The sequence below is a fragment of the Epinephelus lanceolatus genome, chromosome 17 (assembly GCF_041903045.1).
Source record: "Epinephelus lanceolatus isolate andai-2023 chromosome 17, ASM4190304v1, whole genome shotgun sequence".
NCBI lineage: Eukaryota > Metazoa > Chordata > Actinopteri > Perciformes > Serranidae > Epinephelus > Epinephelus lanceolatus.
The window spans coordinates 22776048-22793031 of record NC_135750.1 but is presented as its reverse complement, the minus strand read 5'-3'; the positions used below and the strand labels follow the sequence as shown (position 1 = coordinate 22793031).

At 43.4% G+C, this 16984-nt stretch overlaps 2 protein-coding genes across 2 annotated transcripts; one reads left to right on the top strand and one right to left on the bottom strand.

Annotated features, from left to right (window-relative positions):
* The first annotated feature begins 5077 nt into the window (after positions 1–5077).
* On the top strand, positions 5078–10694 carry gdf10a (growth differentiation factor 10a). Its single transcript, XM_033612742.2, has 3 exons — positions 5078–5703; positions 7209–8347; positions 8476–10694. Exons 1-3 carry the CDS (start codon positions 5442–5444, stop codon positions 8665–8667), a joined length of 1593 nt encoding a protein of 530 aa, XP_033468633.2. The 5' UTR covers positions 5078–5441; the 3' UTR covers positions 8668–10694.
* Positions 10695–13368: 2674 nt separating this feature from the next.
* znf488 (zinc finger protein 488) lies at positions 13369–16798 on the bottom strand. Its single transcript, XM_033612817.1, has 4 exons — positions 16570–16798; positions 15600–15819; positions 15049–15277; positions 13369–14862 (listed from the first exon to the last, which is right to left on the bottom strand). Exons 1-4 carry the CDS (start codon positions 16761–16763, stop codon positions 13787–13789), a joined length of 1719 nt encoding a protein of 572 aa, XP_033468708.1. The 5' UTR covers positions 16764–16798; the 3' UTR covers positions 13369–13786.
* Positions 16799–16984: the final 186 nt, after the last annotated feature.

Sequence of the window (16984 nt, the reverse complement as noted above, 5' to 3'; positions counted from 1 at the left end):
AAAATGTTGGCATTATACGTTTCTGCAAACCACAGGTATGCACCATTATGCAGTGGATATGTTGAAATTTCTTTACATTTCAGCAGCACTGTGGTTTAGGTGTTGTTATGTATAAGCACAAAAACACTTGGTTATGGTGAGCAAAAGATCATGTTTTAACTTACATACCCGGTTTTGGTGGCACAATAAAAAAAAAATGCTCCAATGTCTCACTAAAAAACAACCGGTGTTGTTGTTTGTCGGCCTCAAACAGTGGTCTGCTGCTTGGCAGCCATCTCACCATGGTGTCACGCTATGCACCATTCCCCACTCCTCCTGATGAAAAGTCAGCTCATATGCATGTAATCAGAACTACATCACTTTAAAAATGTTGATGTATAAAACATACACATGTAATATATCTATGGTTTGTAGAAATGTACAATACTGACATTTTCTTCTGGCAACTGGGCTGTTTTATGAAATATAATGTGTTACTTAGTACAATTTAGAGGTGCTGGTAGGCAGATTTTTTTTTGTTTGGACAACACCAGGCTTGCTGTTCCCCCCTGCTCCCAGACTTTATGTGAAGCTAAACTAATTGCCTGCTGGCTATAACTTTATATTAGCATACAAGTATGAAAGAGGTATTAATCTTCTTATTCAAAACCCACTACAAAAAAAGTGAATATTTCCTTTTTTCTTCATAATTTGGGTGACTTGACCCTTTAATGAAATGCATCCACGAAAGAACAATGCACTGATTTAGATGTGGCCACATTTTCCACCTGGATGTTTTCGTCTGCTTAACAGGATCCTAAAAGTCTTAAAACAGCCTTTAAACTGACACTGGCGCTTTCCACCTAAGTCCCTACAGTCCTGAGTGACCTCTTGTGTGTTAGAGTGTGACCTGTTGTTTTGTCTACCCGTAAAATATTCCCGAGGTACACAAGCAAGTCACTTATAGCTGCTGTAAACATCCTGCAGGATACACAACATGAGAACATTTGGCTCAAACTACCCCCTCTTTATTTTTATGAGCACAAGACATTGCCAGTTAGTCCGTCCCCCATGCGTGCACAGCACTGTTCTTTTTGGACAAACCATGACAGCATCAGTCACTGGAGGATGGCTGGCCAATAACTGATCCATACCAAATCCCCTGTGCCCACACACAAACATCTATCAGACCCCCACTGCTGAGCTCTGGAACCAGAAAGTCTCACCCAATACCACGCAAAGGTGTTAAACTAGGAGCATTTCCAGAACCAACCATCAGTTCCTAGCACCACATGCAGACACACACAAATACACACACACACAGGCATGTTAATTCCTTGCGCTCCTCCATACCCCCACAGAGAGCAGAACACAACTCCTGTTTGCTTTGGATGGCCCTACGGGGGGACCTCCATGTTGAACAAACTACAACACAGCCTGAGTAGTCAGATACAGCAGGCTTCACAGTGCAGTGCTGCTGCAGGGATCAATGGGTAGTAGCTACTCATATCACTACTATATCAGTTAGTCAACCATCCACATTGCATCCAGCTGGTAACTTCTGTTTCATGTCTCCTTCAGCTCTGTGATGCAGCGATGCATGCTGTGTATCATGGAGGCTGCAGTCTCAGTTGTCCCTTTAATGTGATTCCTGACTCTAAAGATCACATTGCTGCATGTCCACACTTGGCCTGAAAGTGTCTGTTATGCGTCTGATGTGGCCGTATTCATCAAACTCAAAATATGTGGAGTTGTGATCTCAGTGTGAGCCTGACTACTTCCACGTGTTGCTTTGAAGATCCAATAGCAACATAAGCAAAATACAATTTTTGTGCACTATGAGCTGTCACTTAATACACAGACAGAAACATTAAAGTTGTACTGAGATGACCAGCCCAGTTGCCAGAAGAAAATGTTGGTATTATATGTTTCTGCAACCACGGATATGTTACATTTCTACGTTTGATATGTATATCATGAATTCTGAAGTGACGTACTTGTGATTACATGTATATTTACATGTATCTTTATCATCAGGAGGTGGAGTGGATGGCAGATGGCATGACATCTCAGCAAAATGACTGCTAAGCTGCAGACCACTGTTCAAAATCAACAAAGAACACCGGTTGTGTTTTTGCAAGGCTTCACTGCCTTTCCAGTGGCATTTGTGCCACTGAACATTGGATTTTTTAGCAAACAATCATGCCATCACTGCATTTCCAGCAGCATTTGTACAAACAAACATGGATGTTTTTTAGTGAATCACCACTGCATTTTCAGCAGCAATTGTGCCACCAAACGAAGGTGTTTTTTTGCGAGCAATCATGCCATTGCTAATGGCAGTTGTGCCACCGAACATGAGTATTTTGTAGTGAGCCGTTGCATGTTTCCTGCAGTGTTTGTGCCACTAAACACAGGTGTTTTTAGCAAGCTGTCACTGCATTTCCAGTGGAAATTGTACCACTGAGCGTGAGTGTTTTTGTAGCGAGCTATCACTGTATTTCCAGTGGCAATGTATGACCAAACATATGTGATTTTTAGTGAGTTATCACTGCATTTTCAGCAGGGATTGTGCCACAAATTTGTGACACCAAATGTGGGTGCTTCTAGCAAGCTATCACTGCATTTCAAGTGGAGATTTTGCCACCAAACGAGCATTTTCGTAGCGAGCCATCACTGCATTTCCAGCCACATTTGTGCCACCAAACGTGTTTTTTAGCGAACTATCAGCCATCGCTTCATTTCCAGAAGCAATTGTGCCACCAAATGTAGGTGTATTTGCAGTGAGTCATCACTGCATTTCCAGCAGCGTTTGTGCAACCAAACCTGGGTGTTTTCTAGCAAGCAACCATGCTATCACTGCATTTCCAGCTGCAATTGTACAACCAAATGTAGGTGTCTTTTCATGAGTCATTGCTACATTTTCAGCGGCACTTGTGCCACCAAATGTAGGTGCTTTTAGCAAGTCACCAGCAGAGTTTGTGCTACTGAACATGAGTGTTTTTAGCAAGTCGTCATGACTTTCCAGCAGCATTTGTGCCAAAGAACTTTGGTGTTTTTTTTTAAGTGAGCCCTTGCTGCATTTCTAACAGAATTTGTGTCAAAATTGGCAGTTGTTTTAAGCCAAAACATGATTGTTTCCTAATCATGACCAAGTGGTTTTCATTCCTGAACATAACCACACGTTAACCACAGCACTGTTGAAACATAAACAGAAAGTTTCCACGTATTCACTACATAGTACCGTATAAATGTAATGTCGCGGTTTGCAAAAAAGTAAAATGCCAACATTTATTCTGGCGATTAGGCTGGAAGTGATGCGTGTTACCATAGCGTCAGATTATGCGCCTGCTTGAGATCTCTTGAAAAACATTTACCAGCGACATCTCTGTCCTGCTGTGTTTTTTTAAACTTATTAGATCTAGTCACAGTGATGCTGCTGTTCTCGCAGTAGTGATGGGGAGAGGAGCATTATTGTAGATAATGCCCAACATTAATCTCACACTGCCCTACATATTTGAGGTTAGAGGTCAAAGCCATTTCATGTTGTCATCCTCATGCTTGAACTTGTGTTGGGATGTCTTCTCCCCAGGACTATTTATTATGACCCTATTGCCCTGGTTTCAGATATCACTTTAACTCTCCCTCCCTCTCTCCCTGCTCGCGCATATGTATGGTCTGTTCAAACTCTTGAGGTATTTCTGTTATTTTGTTAAATAGATAATGACTCAAGCTACTCGGTCTGTGAAAATAACAAAGGTTGTCATGTTTTTTTTTCCATTTGCTTCTTCAGGGAACCGCAGTGAGATACTCCCATGTTGACAAGAGGTTTTTAATGGCTTGTTAATAACAGAGAACGACAGTTCACTGTTGAGCAATTATTGTTTGGTTTTCAAATTTTATTACTTCCAAATAAACAACAGTATATCTTTCAGTATCGGTTTGCGCAGCCAGGGGGGTTGTTTTAGAGAGTGGTCACTCTCAAATGCCACACTGATTTCTCACAGGGTTTTTCAAAGACGGCGCTTCACCAAGTGGAAAACAATATTGCATGTATTCAAACAAATAACCACAGCGATTAATCATATTTTGTCTTTCAGCAGAATATAACTCAAAATGATATGGGAAAAGGCGAAGCATTCTTGTGTTTGTGTGCTGCGACAAAACCATAGACGCTGCCACTCACACACACACATACACACACACACAGACACACGCACACACACACACACACACACACACACACACACACATTCAAACACATCTCCAGAAAAGTCCAGATTTAAGACCTGTTGCTGGTGTGGAACATAGTGAAAAGGAGTATCCTGTGGGGCCCTTGGGGGCCAGAAAAGTACTATGTAGCTCTGTATATGTGCTCGTGCATGCATGTGTGCATGTGTAAATGTGTGTGTGTGTAGTGGCAGAGAGTGACCCGAGAGGCCCAGCTAGTTACAGCCTCTCTGCTGGAGACCACCACTTCCACAAAACAAGCATTGTTGGTACAGAGCTCCAGACACCAGAGACACACACTGGAAACAACTTGTATGTACACACACATACAAAAATACATACACATGAGGAGAAAAAAAGTGTTGAGTTTGAATCTAGCAAGTAGAGGTCATGTTCTGTTTGCAATGAATAAAATCACAGTAATTCCTTCAGGAGAAGTTCATCTCACTGCTACACCGCAGCCGTTCACTTCAAAACTCTCTCTCTCACACAGAAACACACACACACTGTACAAAATGTGGATCACTGTCGCTAACAATAGCCCTTGGGTGGTTGGTCAGACTATTATTGTAGGTGTTTCTATGCTAATTATGTGTGACTGAGAGCATGTCAAAAGCAGTTACTGGAAATAATGTGGTGAGCTGGAAATTGTGAGGTGGAATTACTTTGCCTGCAAAGAAAAAAAAAGCACAGTTTTGTTGAGTTTCAACAGTGGCTTTGTCTGACCAGTGCTAAACAAGTGAGTGCTGCACTGAAACACTCTGCCAAAGCCACTGGATCAATGTTATTACTCCACCGATGCAAAACAACATAAGGAAGACATCATCATCATCAACATCATCATCATCAAAGAGGGAAAGGAGGGGGGAGGGGGTCAGCATCATGACCTCCACTTCTGGCTGTGCGCTCTGCAGAGACCTCGTTGGCTGACAGGAGTATACGTCAGCACCTCTCACCGCTCCAGTATAACCCCCTCAAGCCTCTGGCGGTCACACAGACGCAAGTGTAAAAGTAGCAGCTCCAACTGTTGCCCGGACTAACCCATTCAGCATCCACGTAGTCTGAAGCAGAGGAGTGAGACGGCTCACCGAGCGCGAAGCGGAAAAGTGAGAGAGGTGGAACATTTACGCACAGCCTTTTTTAGTCCGGATTGTTTTGGCGCGCCTTTAAAATCCACTTTGGATCAACATTTTTCTGCACCTCTTGGATTTTGTATTGATTTCAGCACTTAAATGGCAGCTCTGCGTATGATTTCCTCGCACCTGTTCCTGTTGATGTTGAACTGTTTCCTGGGTGCTGCATCAGTTAAGATCATGAAAGGGGTCTCTGGGAGCGCACAGGACAGCAGCTTCCTCCAGCCCTCGTCGGACCCGCTTTTAGATGACCTGGATCAGGACATGGTCTCCCAGCACATGTCCAAACTGTACGAGAAATACAACAGGGAAAACCGCCTTAGAGAGGGGAACACTGTCAGGAGTTTCAGAGCCAGCCAAGGTGTGTGGAGACATTCATTAACCTGCCTTCAGTGATCGATAGATATCGCCTCCTGTAAAATGCAGCAATTTAGATTTTATTTCGGTGCAGGAAAAAAGCCTGTCCCATTAGTGCTCAGTAATCCGAGCAAAAAAGAAACAAAAAAATGTCAAGAGGAGTCAGAAAGCTCCCCTGATCCTCTCCATGGATGGTTATTAAAAGTGCAAGAGCTCAGTGGGGCTGCATTGCTCAGCCAGACGCTCTAAATAGGTAGGATTGTTTTGGAACAGTCTGAGAATGCATTTAAATGATTTTGGGACGCTGTGGGCACACTGTGTTTGTGGCAGCAGCTGTGCCCCTTCTGGTCAATTACCGCAGACAGACGCGCAATATGCGCAAGAATGCATGCAACTTCAGTACAGTGAAACCTCAGCGGCAGTTACGCGCTCGCAAAGGGTCATTGTCGTGGCTTCTTGTGGCTACAGGACATTTGTGACTCCACGTCCTGGAGTCAAAGGGCTTAAAGCACAGTCGTTCCTCTCTGTCTGATGCTGTTTTTATAAACACAACGCATAGGCATTTATATCCCACATAGTTCTCAGATGGCATATCATAACACGTGTGTATTTTTACTGCAGAGGCTGAGTGTAATCCAAGGAGAGATGTAAGAGAGTTTTCACAACAATGTAAGATCTGTTAAAACAGTTGATTATGTCTTGGTGTCTGGGCAGACAGTGCTGGCTGTATTAGGCTTAAGGGGAAGCTTTAAGAGAAACTGAGGTAAGCATTTCCATATGCAGGCTGAATCCGGGGTAATGTATATCTCTTGAGTCAGTCCATACTTCCGCTGAACTCTTATACAATGAACAATAACTCTGCTGTTTAAGTTAATGTTCATCATGAATATGTAGCTCTCTGCTCGCCCCCCTCCGCCCCTGCCAGCCCGATCCCCAGAGTCTGGTTCTTCTTGAGGGCACCTTCTGAAATCCTACCAAGGCATGCAGCCACAGCTCAGCCATGTAACACAGAACAAGGACATGTGTTTAATAGTCCCACTTCTCAAGGTTTTAAACCACAGAAGGGATGATTAAAGTGCAGTTTGACTCCTTTTCCCCTTTATCTCTTTTATGAAACTGTGTGTTCCTTTCTCAGTCATTCCTTCTTAAACTACTGTCAAATAACAGTGGAAAATGTGTAAATTCACAGAAGGTTCAAATCCTGATTTCCTGCTGGAAACACTTTCATCATTTAAATATGCCAAATATTTCAGCCCATCAGTAAAAAAAAAAAAAGCCAAAGAACTGTCAAACGTATGAATCTAATTTTTGCTTATTTCCCATTTTTAAATCATGAACACAGAAACACCTGTGAGCTATAAAACTGCCCAATTCTCTCTGCGGAGATTCATCTTTTATGTACAAGATCAATTTTGGTTTTACAAAAATCATTCTGTGGATTAAACAAAGGTTAAACTGTCAGGTTGTTCACCTGACCGACTGCCACTAACTGACTGATTGTCTTTGCAGACTCCTCTGACCACCGGACAGTGTACCGACTAAACCTTACAACCCTCCAGGACTCAGAGGTCATCCTCTCTGCCACATTCCACTTCCTGCTCGATCGGCGCCCCCATCAGAAACCCTGGTTCTGTAAACGCTTCAAAAGCCCATCCTGTCGCTCCTCGGCCGTCCACCCTTCTCCGTCCATCAGCCTGCTCCTTCGCTCTGTCTCCTCCGGGTCAGAGGTCAGATCTGGGTCAATGGGGTCACTTCTAGGCAATGTGACCTTCCACCCCCACAGGAGAGGGGTGTGGCAGATGAAAGACGTGACCCAGGTCATAAAGGAGGCATGGAACAAGGGTCATCTTCTTGTTTCAGTGGAGCTGGACTTAGAGCATCAGTACCAGAGGAAAGCAGAGGTGGCACTGTCTGGTGGCAGCCTGCCTTACCTGTTACTGTATGCTAATGACCAAGCCTTGGCTGAGCCCAACAGCGTGGCAGCAAGCCTTCAGAGATATGACCCCTTCAGCGAGGGAGGAGAGCCCTCACATTCCTCTCACAGACCTGACTCCTCACCGGAGTCAAAAGGACGCGAAAGAAGGGATGCAACTCTGCTCTCTGACCCCATTCAGAACAATGAGCTGCCTGAGGTTGACTACAGGCCTGATGTGTACAGGAAAGATGACCTCTGGGAGAGCACTTGGTATCTGGCACTCAAACCTAAACCAGGAAGGAAAGAGAAGAAGAGAAAGAGCCAACAGGAAGGAGTAGAACAAGGTAGGGGAGCACATAGTAAAGAAGAACCTCAGGTTCTCAAAGAAGCAGAACGAACATCACAGGGGCTCAAACCTGATGAGTCAACCGAGAAGAAAGTCAAAGCATCGCTGACTCCCAGTGATGGCCGAAAGCATGAGCGGAGACATGAGGGAAAGGACGGAAAAAAGTACAAGGGGAGCGTTAACTCTCAGTCACCTGTGCTGAACTTTGATGAACAAACGATGCGTAAGGCCAGAAGGAGGCAGTGGGGCGACACCCAGCACAGAGGCTGCTCCAGGAGGAACCTCAGAGTGGATTTCGCAGACATTGGCTGGAGCGAGTGGGTCATAGCACCCAAGGCCTTTGAGGCCTACTACTGTGCTGGCACATGTGGATTCCCCATGCCTAAGGTAGGAGCACAAACATCGCAGTCACTCTCATTTGGTTCCAAAACCATAGTGCCAATTTGAGTAACTGTATGTTGTTCTTTTCCCTTTAACTGATTTTCTGCCTCTCCGTTCCACTCAAACTCTCCCAGGTGACGAGGCCGTCCAACCACGCCACCATCCAGAGCATAGTCCGTGCCGTCGGGATCATCCCTGGAGTTCCTGAGCCCTGCTGTGTCCCAGAAAAGATGAGTCCTCTGGCTGTGCTCTACCAGGATGAATCCAGGAACCCGGTGCTCAAGGTTTACCCCAACATGTCCGTCCAGTCCTGCTCCTGCAGATAGGAAGGGGAGGTCAGTGGGGGCAGAGGACGAAACAGGGTGGATGTGGAGAGAGAAAACAGGACTAATGGAGACAGAACCATACCTCTGTTTGTTAAGTGGTTTCTTGATACTGGGAAACAAGCTCACTTTGGCCGTCGCTATTCCTCGAGGAACATAGGCTGTAGAGAAATCACTTCCATCTCTTCTGTCCCGCGGCAGCAGACTTGAAGAGACACATTGTCTGGCGTCTGCCTTAGTGAGAGGATCGGAGTCACACATGTAAAGTCAGGGCTCCACATGTCTAAGCAGCCCTGTTGTTTTGATTCTGTGTTTGAGATAATGTTGAGGATTTCATGGACAGGAGCATTTTTCCCTTTATCTCAGAATGTGCTTGCTTTTCAAAATCGCTCACAGTGAGTTTGTGTTCATGTTTTCTTTGGACACAAAGGCTATAAACAAAAGACTTTTACCAGCGTGTCATCAGGCAGCTTACGTGGTCACTACAGATGACAGAGATTATGAAACATATTTCTTGATTTTTACATACAGCTGTTCTTACTTTTAAACAAATCATACGCCACATTGTACATACATGCAACGTTAATTTGTTCCAATAATGGACGGTTATTGTACATTCTTGCTCTATATATCTTCAAAAGGAAATATCCAATGGATTGTAGAGAGCATCTGGAATTCGTTTACACCCGCCAACCCCCTCATAACACTTCAAGAATGTTATAATGAAACCAGAAATATTTTTCTATTTTGAATGTGAAACTTGGTTTAAAATAATTTGTCATGGTTACTAGGTTATGTATTACTATATTTTAGATGAGATTGTATTTTGTACATGTGTATTGTTTAAATTATGAAAAAGGTAGCCTTCTATAAATTAGAATAAAAAAGTAATTTAATCCAAAACTCTTGCTGGAATATTATTGTTTCATACACTTTGTGTTATTCTTGGTCATTACAGCATATACCGTTTGATTCCTGGGGGGATTTTTGTGTCAAAACAAACCTAAAAGGGCACCACTGTTCCAAAATAACTTTGCACAAACGCAGGAAGGTTCCACTCAAAGATAGCCAGCATTCCCCTCAAGCCCCTTGAACCCATTATTACCCCACACCAAAGGCTCACATGTCTGTTGTCCAGCAAATAATGTGGCTGATGCAGCTGCCGCGGATTAATGGTTGATGGAAGAAGCAGGCACGCACCTATTAGGACGTCAGCCACTTGAACTTCAAAACATGGTGTGCTTCCCCTTTTCCACCCCTCCATTCAAACGCAGGGCATTTCCAATCGCAGGATGTTCTCCTCAATAGCTTTTTTTTAACAGATGTTTACAGACACATGATCTCAGCCACTTTAACTCAACTCCTTGTCACTTTTATTCATAAGCGGAAGAAGGTGGCCCGTGTGGTGCTTAAACAGTGTGTCAAACTGACAGTGAAATGACAGAGGGAGCCTTTTATTAACTCGTTAGTCTGCGGTTGTTCTGCCTTGAGCCTGAAAAAAGTTGGCACAGAGTAGCACATCTGTTTGTAACAACAGAATGCTCTGAAGTTCAAGACTGGACAGTAATCTTCTCTCAGAGACATTTAGCAACCACAGTAGGGGGCAGGGACAAAAGATTGAGCCCTTGTCCTGTTTATTGCAGTTGATAATAATTCTTTTGGTTGCCATTGTGCATGGAGTCACCTTTTATCATCTCTAAAAACAAACTGTGCCCCTCCTGTCTGCATTCCTTTGTCCATTAGATATACAGAGACTATAAAAAGCCTTCAACTTGTTTCATTGTCTTACAGCGACGAATCAAAGGCATTTTCATGTGGCTTTTCTGACACTGACCAACAGAGGAAGACACTTTAATGTCAAAGTGAAAACAGATCTCTATGGAAATGACCGACAGTGACTCAACTAACTTTGGGTGAACTGATTATATGACTTATAAAGCCAACTGGCTGCACCAGACTGTGATGAGTTAGGTGGGGGGGTTTTCAATAAATAAAAGAGGTGAGTACTTTTGCAAACATGCATTTTGTGTTTTGTATTTGTGATTTATTTAGGTCACGTTGTAGAGATGTGTTTTCACTTTGACTAAAAAAGATTTTCTCTGTTGATCACTGTCAGTAAGGCACAAATCTTCCAGGATTCAATGTTGTACAACTATAAAACAAGAGAACTTAAAAGGAGGGTAAAGACTTGGTATATTAAACCAGTAGTAGGTATAAAATAAAGACAGACATCTTATCATTTTAGCTTTTAAGTGTGCCGCTGTTTGACTGTAACATATGATAATGATGTTAAGCAGTATCATGACATATTATCTTTAATCCGTGTTTGACGGAGGAGGGGAGACAGAAATGTCTGAAATACCAAATGCATGATTCTGTTTTCTCCATTTTGAACAAGTGGAAATGTTCAACAACGACAAACCTTTTTACGAACGCACCCTTTACGGGGTCTAACCTCCGTTTAAATTATGATGATGACTGTAATTAGGGTTATTATAAATCATGTTTACATTAATAGATGTTTTAGCTTCAGAGCAGGCGGGCCCGATTGTAATGAACACATCCAGGTTCATTTTTTTCCTCATTTCCTGACTGATCCATTTTACAGTGTGGACCCACAGTCTGCTATTACAAAGTGAACCCCATGTCAACCGCAATCACAGTCACAGGAGAGTACTTACAATGGTCAATTCCAGCCGAGAAAACCGCAGTAGTCTAGGCTCGTGTTCAGAGCCCAATGCGCCTAAAAGCCAAAACCAAACGAGGCAAACGGGGAACCAAGAACAATATTTGTTTTTCCACATGATGACTGTTCAATTAAAGGAGAGCAATACAGCCATTATTAGACAACAGAGGATTTTCTGTGTCTGGGCTGAAATGGCTCTTTCCTCACATGGTTACTGAGCTCAGAGAACTAATAGTTGTGTTCATTAGGATGTAGCTTTAATAGAGTGACACTGTGCCTCTTAATCACCCATTTAATCATGTGGACCTCTGGGTATTTTATTTAAAAATCTTATTTTTCCCTTTGGAAGCAGGGAAAAATCTACTTTTACCTGTTTCCAAATAACTTTTATTAAGCCAAGAAGTCCATTTAAGCATGGAAACAAATATGAGGTTTTGAAACTTATTGAAAGATTATGAACAAGTTGCAGTGTGTTCTCAAAGCCAATTTTTTGTGGGGCAATTTTTTTCAGTTTTTGTGGAGGTTTCAGTCCCAGTAATAAAATGTAATCAGTTTGTGGTATTAAAAAACTGAAGGATAAGCTCTGTTACTCGAATAAAAGTAGATAACAGCAGCCTGGGCGGGTTTACCTCCCCGCTTACGTTACAGAGGGACTGAACAGGGTCGAGTCTTGACTTTCCCATGAACTTCATGCCTTCTTGCCGCCTCATTTACCTGCAACAGAGACGGCTATTTATGTCCATCTTTCGGCAGCCTGACCTGAATGGGACGTAAGGCGCTCACTGAGAAACATTAAAATCACAAATTCAAAGGTTTATGTGGACTTCATCCAGGACTGTAGATGAATGATAACCATGAAAGTTTTTTTTAAACTAGAACCTGATTTAATTTTTGAGTGGCAGCCTGGAAATCAATCTCTCACTGTTTTCATTTACTTCAAATTGCATGCTGAAATGTTTGGTGAAGCATCTTAAATGGTATACAGATTTTAAATCTCTGGTTCCCAACCTGGGGGTCCTGAACCCCACTAGGGGTCCCCACAGCTTCACAGGGCGTCACGAGGCCTTCTTGATTTTACAGGGTGTAAAAATACTTTTGAAAAATATATACAGAAGGCCTATACTCAGCATCTCATTCATTCCTGTGGAGAAAAATAAATTAAATTGCGATCTTAAAAGTTTAGATCATTATTCAAAATATAAACTCACAGGATATGGGCACGGTAAAGACCTGGACACATATTCACAGAGCCTTTTCTCTGCTAACAGCCTGGCCTTGCATTAAAAGAAGTATGCAGTAAAACAACCAAAGCGCTAACAGAAGAATGGCCAAGCATCAGTGAGAAAAAAACATTGAATGTGTCCAAAAAACAGGCCTATAAAGGCTGTATGCTTGTTGAAAAAATAAAAATGAAATAATACAGACAGATAATTGTATAAACAGTTCCTATAAACATCAGGAAAACTCATCTTTGATGTGAAACTCACAGGACATATTCTGCTGAAATCTCATCCAATCTCTCATTTTAGACAAATTTATTGCAGTTATGCGTTTGCTATTTGGGGTAATTGTACAGTTTATCAGTTGTTCTGTGCTGCTATTGTTATGCATTGAATATAATATCCATAAAATATGTCACTTAGTAAGGTGTCATCAATTTACTGAATGACAGAAAAGGGGTTCTCTTCAGAAAAAAAGGTTGGGAACCACTGTTTTAAACAACAGTTTTGTCTCATATTGTCCAGCAGTGCATGAGAGCAGACCCAGAACAACATGATGTTAATTTCCTCCAATTGATTCATGCATTTTTCTTACAAATTTCCCCCTGTTGCAAACAAAGTGAATCTAGCATTCAGGACAGTCCAGTCACACAACAAACACATTTCATAGGTGTTCTTTATATTAAATCATCCACAGAGGGAAAAGGAGAGAGAAAAGTTGGTCTCAGTCGCCGCCTGTTGGAGCAGACAAAAACTGACACCCAACATGATGATGGAACAAAACACTCAACACGCCTGTTTCATTTTTCATCATTTTAGATTTCAAAGCGAATGTGCAAACACACTCAGTCCACATCTGTCGTACAAACCAGAGCAGAAAAAAGCAGATAAATAAGCGAGGAGATATTTGTGACAATCATGAGCTGTCCTCCAGATCTCTCCGTCTTTCTTCCCTCCTGAGTTCCGTAAGGCACAAAAATAATCATCAACCTAACACACACAGGGCTAAAGGACAGACAACAAACTGCAGTGAGATCAGCTTACACGTACCTCTATCGTCATCTAGTGGACAGGCTGTGATGGCCACGTGTGTCCGTTTCGCTATTTTCTTTACAGCTACCTACATTCACTGTTACGCACCAAAGTCTCGCCGTCTAAGCCTGTTAAATACGAGCATCGTTAAAGAAACAAATAATGTTTTTGTCCCTTATTTGTTTTAGTTATGAGAGGTCATGTGTCTGGACAGGTGGTGCCGCTCCCGGAAGTATTCATGGCAGATCGGACAGGTGAGTTTCTCCTCCCTTCTCCTCCTCACGTGGGACTCCGCAGCGAACTCCTTCTTGTGGTGAGAGCGCATGTGGAAGACGAGGTCGGAGGTCATGCGGAAGGACAGGTTGCATTTGGCGCACCAGTTCTGCACCGACACGCCGAATGAGGTGAAAGTCGGTGGAAGGATCGTGAGAGAAGATGTGGTCTGCAGCTGGACGCCAATGTTCCTGGACCAGTGCTCCGGTGCGTAATGGAAAGCATTGTTCAGTGCAACCGGGGAGGGCACAGTCTGTAAGTCACCGCTCAGGATGTTGGATGCCATTAGATTGTTGTATCCCATAACAGTCCTGGAGGTGAAGGCATCAGTCATCTCCTCTAGGCGGCTAGAGGGGGCTGTTGGAGCGCTGCTGAGATGCGCCTGGGGGTCAACAGGGGAAGTTCTTTTACTCGGTTTGCAGAAAGCGCTTTTCTGCTCGCCCTGACTGTTGGACAGGACCAGAGAAAACGCACTGCTGCTGCTGCTGCTGCTGCTTGAGTGCACACCAGAACTCTCACCTGCCTCCGACTGTGCGTCCATCCCTCTGCTGTGCGTAAAAGCGTCATTCTTACATCCCAAATGATCCGGTTTGATCTTACCAGCTTTCAGTTTCCCCGCAGAGGAGGACGCATCTCCTGCTGCCTGGTCGTAGCCCTTAATCAGCGGTGTGATATTGTCATCATTTGAAATATTCGTTTTTTCCAACAGGACTGTTTTCCGCACTTTGGGGAAAAGAGTTTCCTCGTATTTCCTTCTCTTGGGGGAAACCTCCGCGTCCTCGCTGCTGCCAGATTTTTTGTGCTCCAAATCTCTGGCGATGTTGTGGAAGTCTGTCACTCGGTGTTGCCTCTTAATTTCCACATGCTTGTGCTCGTAAACCTCGCGGCTCCAGGTGTCAGTCTTTACTTGGGTACACAGGAATCGACAGTGAGCCAGGAAAGGATATTCGTTCTTGAAGACCTGGTTACATCTTCCACATTTGAACTCTGAAAGAGGCAAAAAAATCACACCTTATGACTATGAAACCAAAATACACAATTTCATTCAAATGTACATTCTCACACAAGTCAAACATATTCTCCATCAACATACATTTTAAATTTAAAGATGCTCTCTGTGCTTTCAGGGCCTTATATTAAAGCCCTGCCAGTATCCTGATCTTTCACACTCACCTTCACTTGATCCTCTGCTCATGTCTGTGAAGCCCAGTAGGTGAGACAGCTCCTGGTCGTACCACACCAGCAGCTCTTCCTCCTGCCGTATGTCCCGGATGGTCCGCACATACAGCTGACCCGCCTTCAGAAAGGCCTCTGTGTTCTGCTCCTCTCCGTTGCGCGCAGCCTGCACGAGCCGCAGCCAGGACATCACCAGCGCAGAATTACGCATGGCCTCGGGGTCCACCTGTTGAGAGGAATCACTGACATTTTTATTTCTATCTTTAATACAAGTTTGCAATTCCTAGAATATTCAATATTTAAATTGATATTCAGCAGGTGAAATCGTTAAAATAATTGAATCCACGTTTTAAAATGTTAGTTCATTGATATAAAACCCGAGACAGCAGCCTTGTGACAAACAAAAATGCAGATGGACAGCATTCAGATATGGCATCATAGCATTAAGAATAAGGGGCATCAAATGTTTAAATTCTGTTAAAATTAAAATAACGAACAAACAAATCAAGGTATGAATTCACCAGGCTACAAGATCAGCTCCAACTCACCCTGAACACATAGGACTTGGCTCTCTTGTCGCAGGATTTTTGCGCTATGAAGGCGATAGTGTCGTAGAAAGTGTTTTGGAGCACACACGGACCAAAGCACGTGCCTACAGGGATGCTGCGCGTAACGACCACACTGGTGTAGAGATCCGCTGGATGCTGGAGGAATTTACTGTCACCGGTCCAGATTGACCGAGGCAGAAAAGTGTGATCCATCGTTAAACTGCAATGAAATACAACGGTTATTATTAGAGAGCAGGAAAACAATAGGTTTGAGTTATTATTTCAAGATGAAGACAAAACAAACGAGGCCTAACTCCATCTTTAAAGGAGAGCAGACTAAATGAGAAGTGTACCAATTAATATATGTTTTTAATTATTGGTTTTGGTCAAACAAAATATAGAGGAACAGCTGAGATATGAAATAAAATACAGGCTGTAGTGGTCTGACATGCCGTGAGCCGATTTGGATTCAGATGCTCCAAATCCAGGCTGGATAGTCTTGCTTGCAATATTGGAAAAATAATTTATACAACAGTATTTTATGTTTTTTTCTGCTAAAATTCAGCGTCCTCATTGTGAAGCGGGCGCAGCCGGTGTCGAGGCAAAATGATTTCTAACGTCCTTTGTCTCAGTTTTTCACTCGGTTTCTCCTTTTGTCTCCCCATCTGCCGTGGAGCCCAACTGCCTCCTCTGTGCGCAGGATAAGTTCAATATGCTTTTTTTTCGTGATTTATCAACAGTATTAACGCACAAAGATTACGACTAGTGAATTTTTGCCCAGTCTAGTCAATAAAAAGTATCGGATCGTTTATATGTTTGTCTTTAAATGTTAGTTGACGCGCAGCATCATGACAGAGTGATGTGGTGCCAATCTCAAAATGCCAGTCTTTTTGGGGGAAAAAGGCATTTGAGAGACAGATCGTGCGTCTTTGTGGAGAAAGCAGAAGTGCATTAATAGGGTCGGACTCACCCGCTGGACATGGAGGAGGATGTTGGTGCCGTGTGGCAGCAAGTTGCAGCAGGTGCAGTGGACCTCGGTGACGATGCCTTCTCGTTCCTTGATGACGAGTTACTTATCCGACTGAATCTTCGTCTGTACTGTCGTCCCTCTCCTCTCCCACTCCCACTTATCCCCTTCAGAGAGCGCACTGGAGCGTGGCGCATTGATATAAACACGTGCGCGCTCACGCACACACACATACACGCGCGCACACGCCTCGAATTTAGTCCCTTGGCAAATTCTCCCCTGTCTGATTTACAGTCCTGACAGTGAGGTAGAGAGATATGAGCGCTGGTGAGGAAATACAGTGATGATTTGAACAATAATGCACATTATGGGTGTCTGTAATGGGGTTATTCATCCAATACAGCATGCATGCAGCTGA

What these genes read in the sequence shown, in the direction of transcription:
- znf488 (XM_033612817.1), bottom strand. Translation starts at nt 16,763, where the DNA reads ATGCGCCACGCTCCAGTGCGCTCTCTGAAGGGGATAAGTGGGAGTGGG. An exon ending in TCCTCCTCCATGTCCAGCGG is followed by an intron (nt 15,820 to 16,569) that starts GTGAGTCCGACC and finishes ATTTCATTGCAG; the next exon opens with TTTAACGATGGATCACACTT. An exon ending in CCAAGTCCTATGTGTTCAGG is followed by an intron (nt 15,278 to 15,599) that starts GTGAGTTGGAGC and finishes TCCTCTCAACAG; the next exon opens with GTGGACCCCGAGGCCATGCG.
- gdf10a (XM_033612742.2), top strand. Translation starts at nt 5,442, where the DNA reads ATGGCAGCTCTGCGTATGATTTCCTCGCACCTGTTCCTGTTGATGTTG. An exon ending in GAGTTTCAGAGCCAGCCAAG is followed by an intron (nt 5,704 to 7,208) that starts GTGTGTGGAGAC and finishes TTGTCTTTGCAG; the next exon opens with ACTCCTCTGACCACCGGACA. An exon ending in GTGGATTCCCCATGCCTAAG is followed by an intron (nt 8,348 to 8,475) that starts GTAGGAGCACAA and finishes AAACTCTCCCAG; the next exon opens with GTGACGAGGCCGTCCAACCA.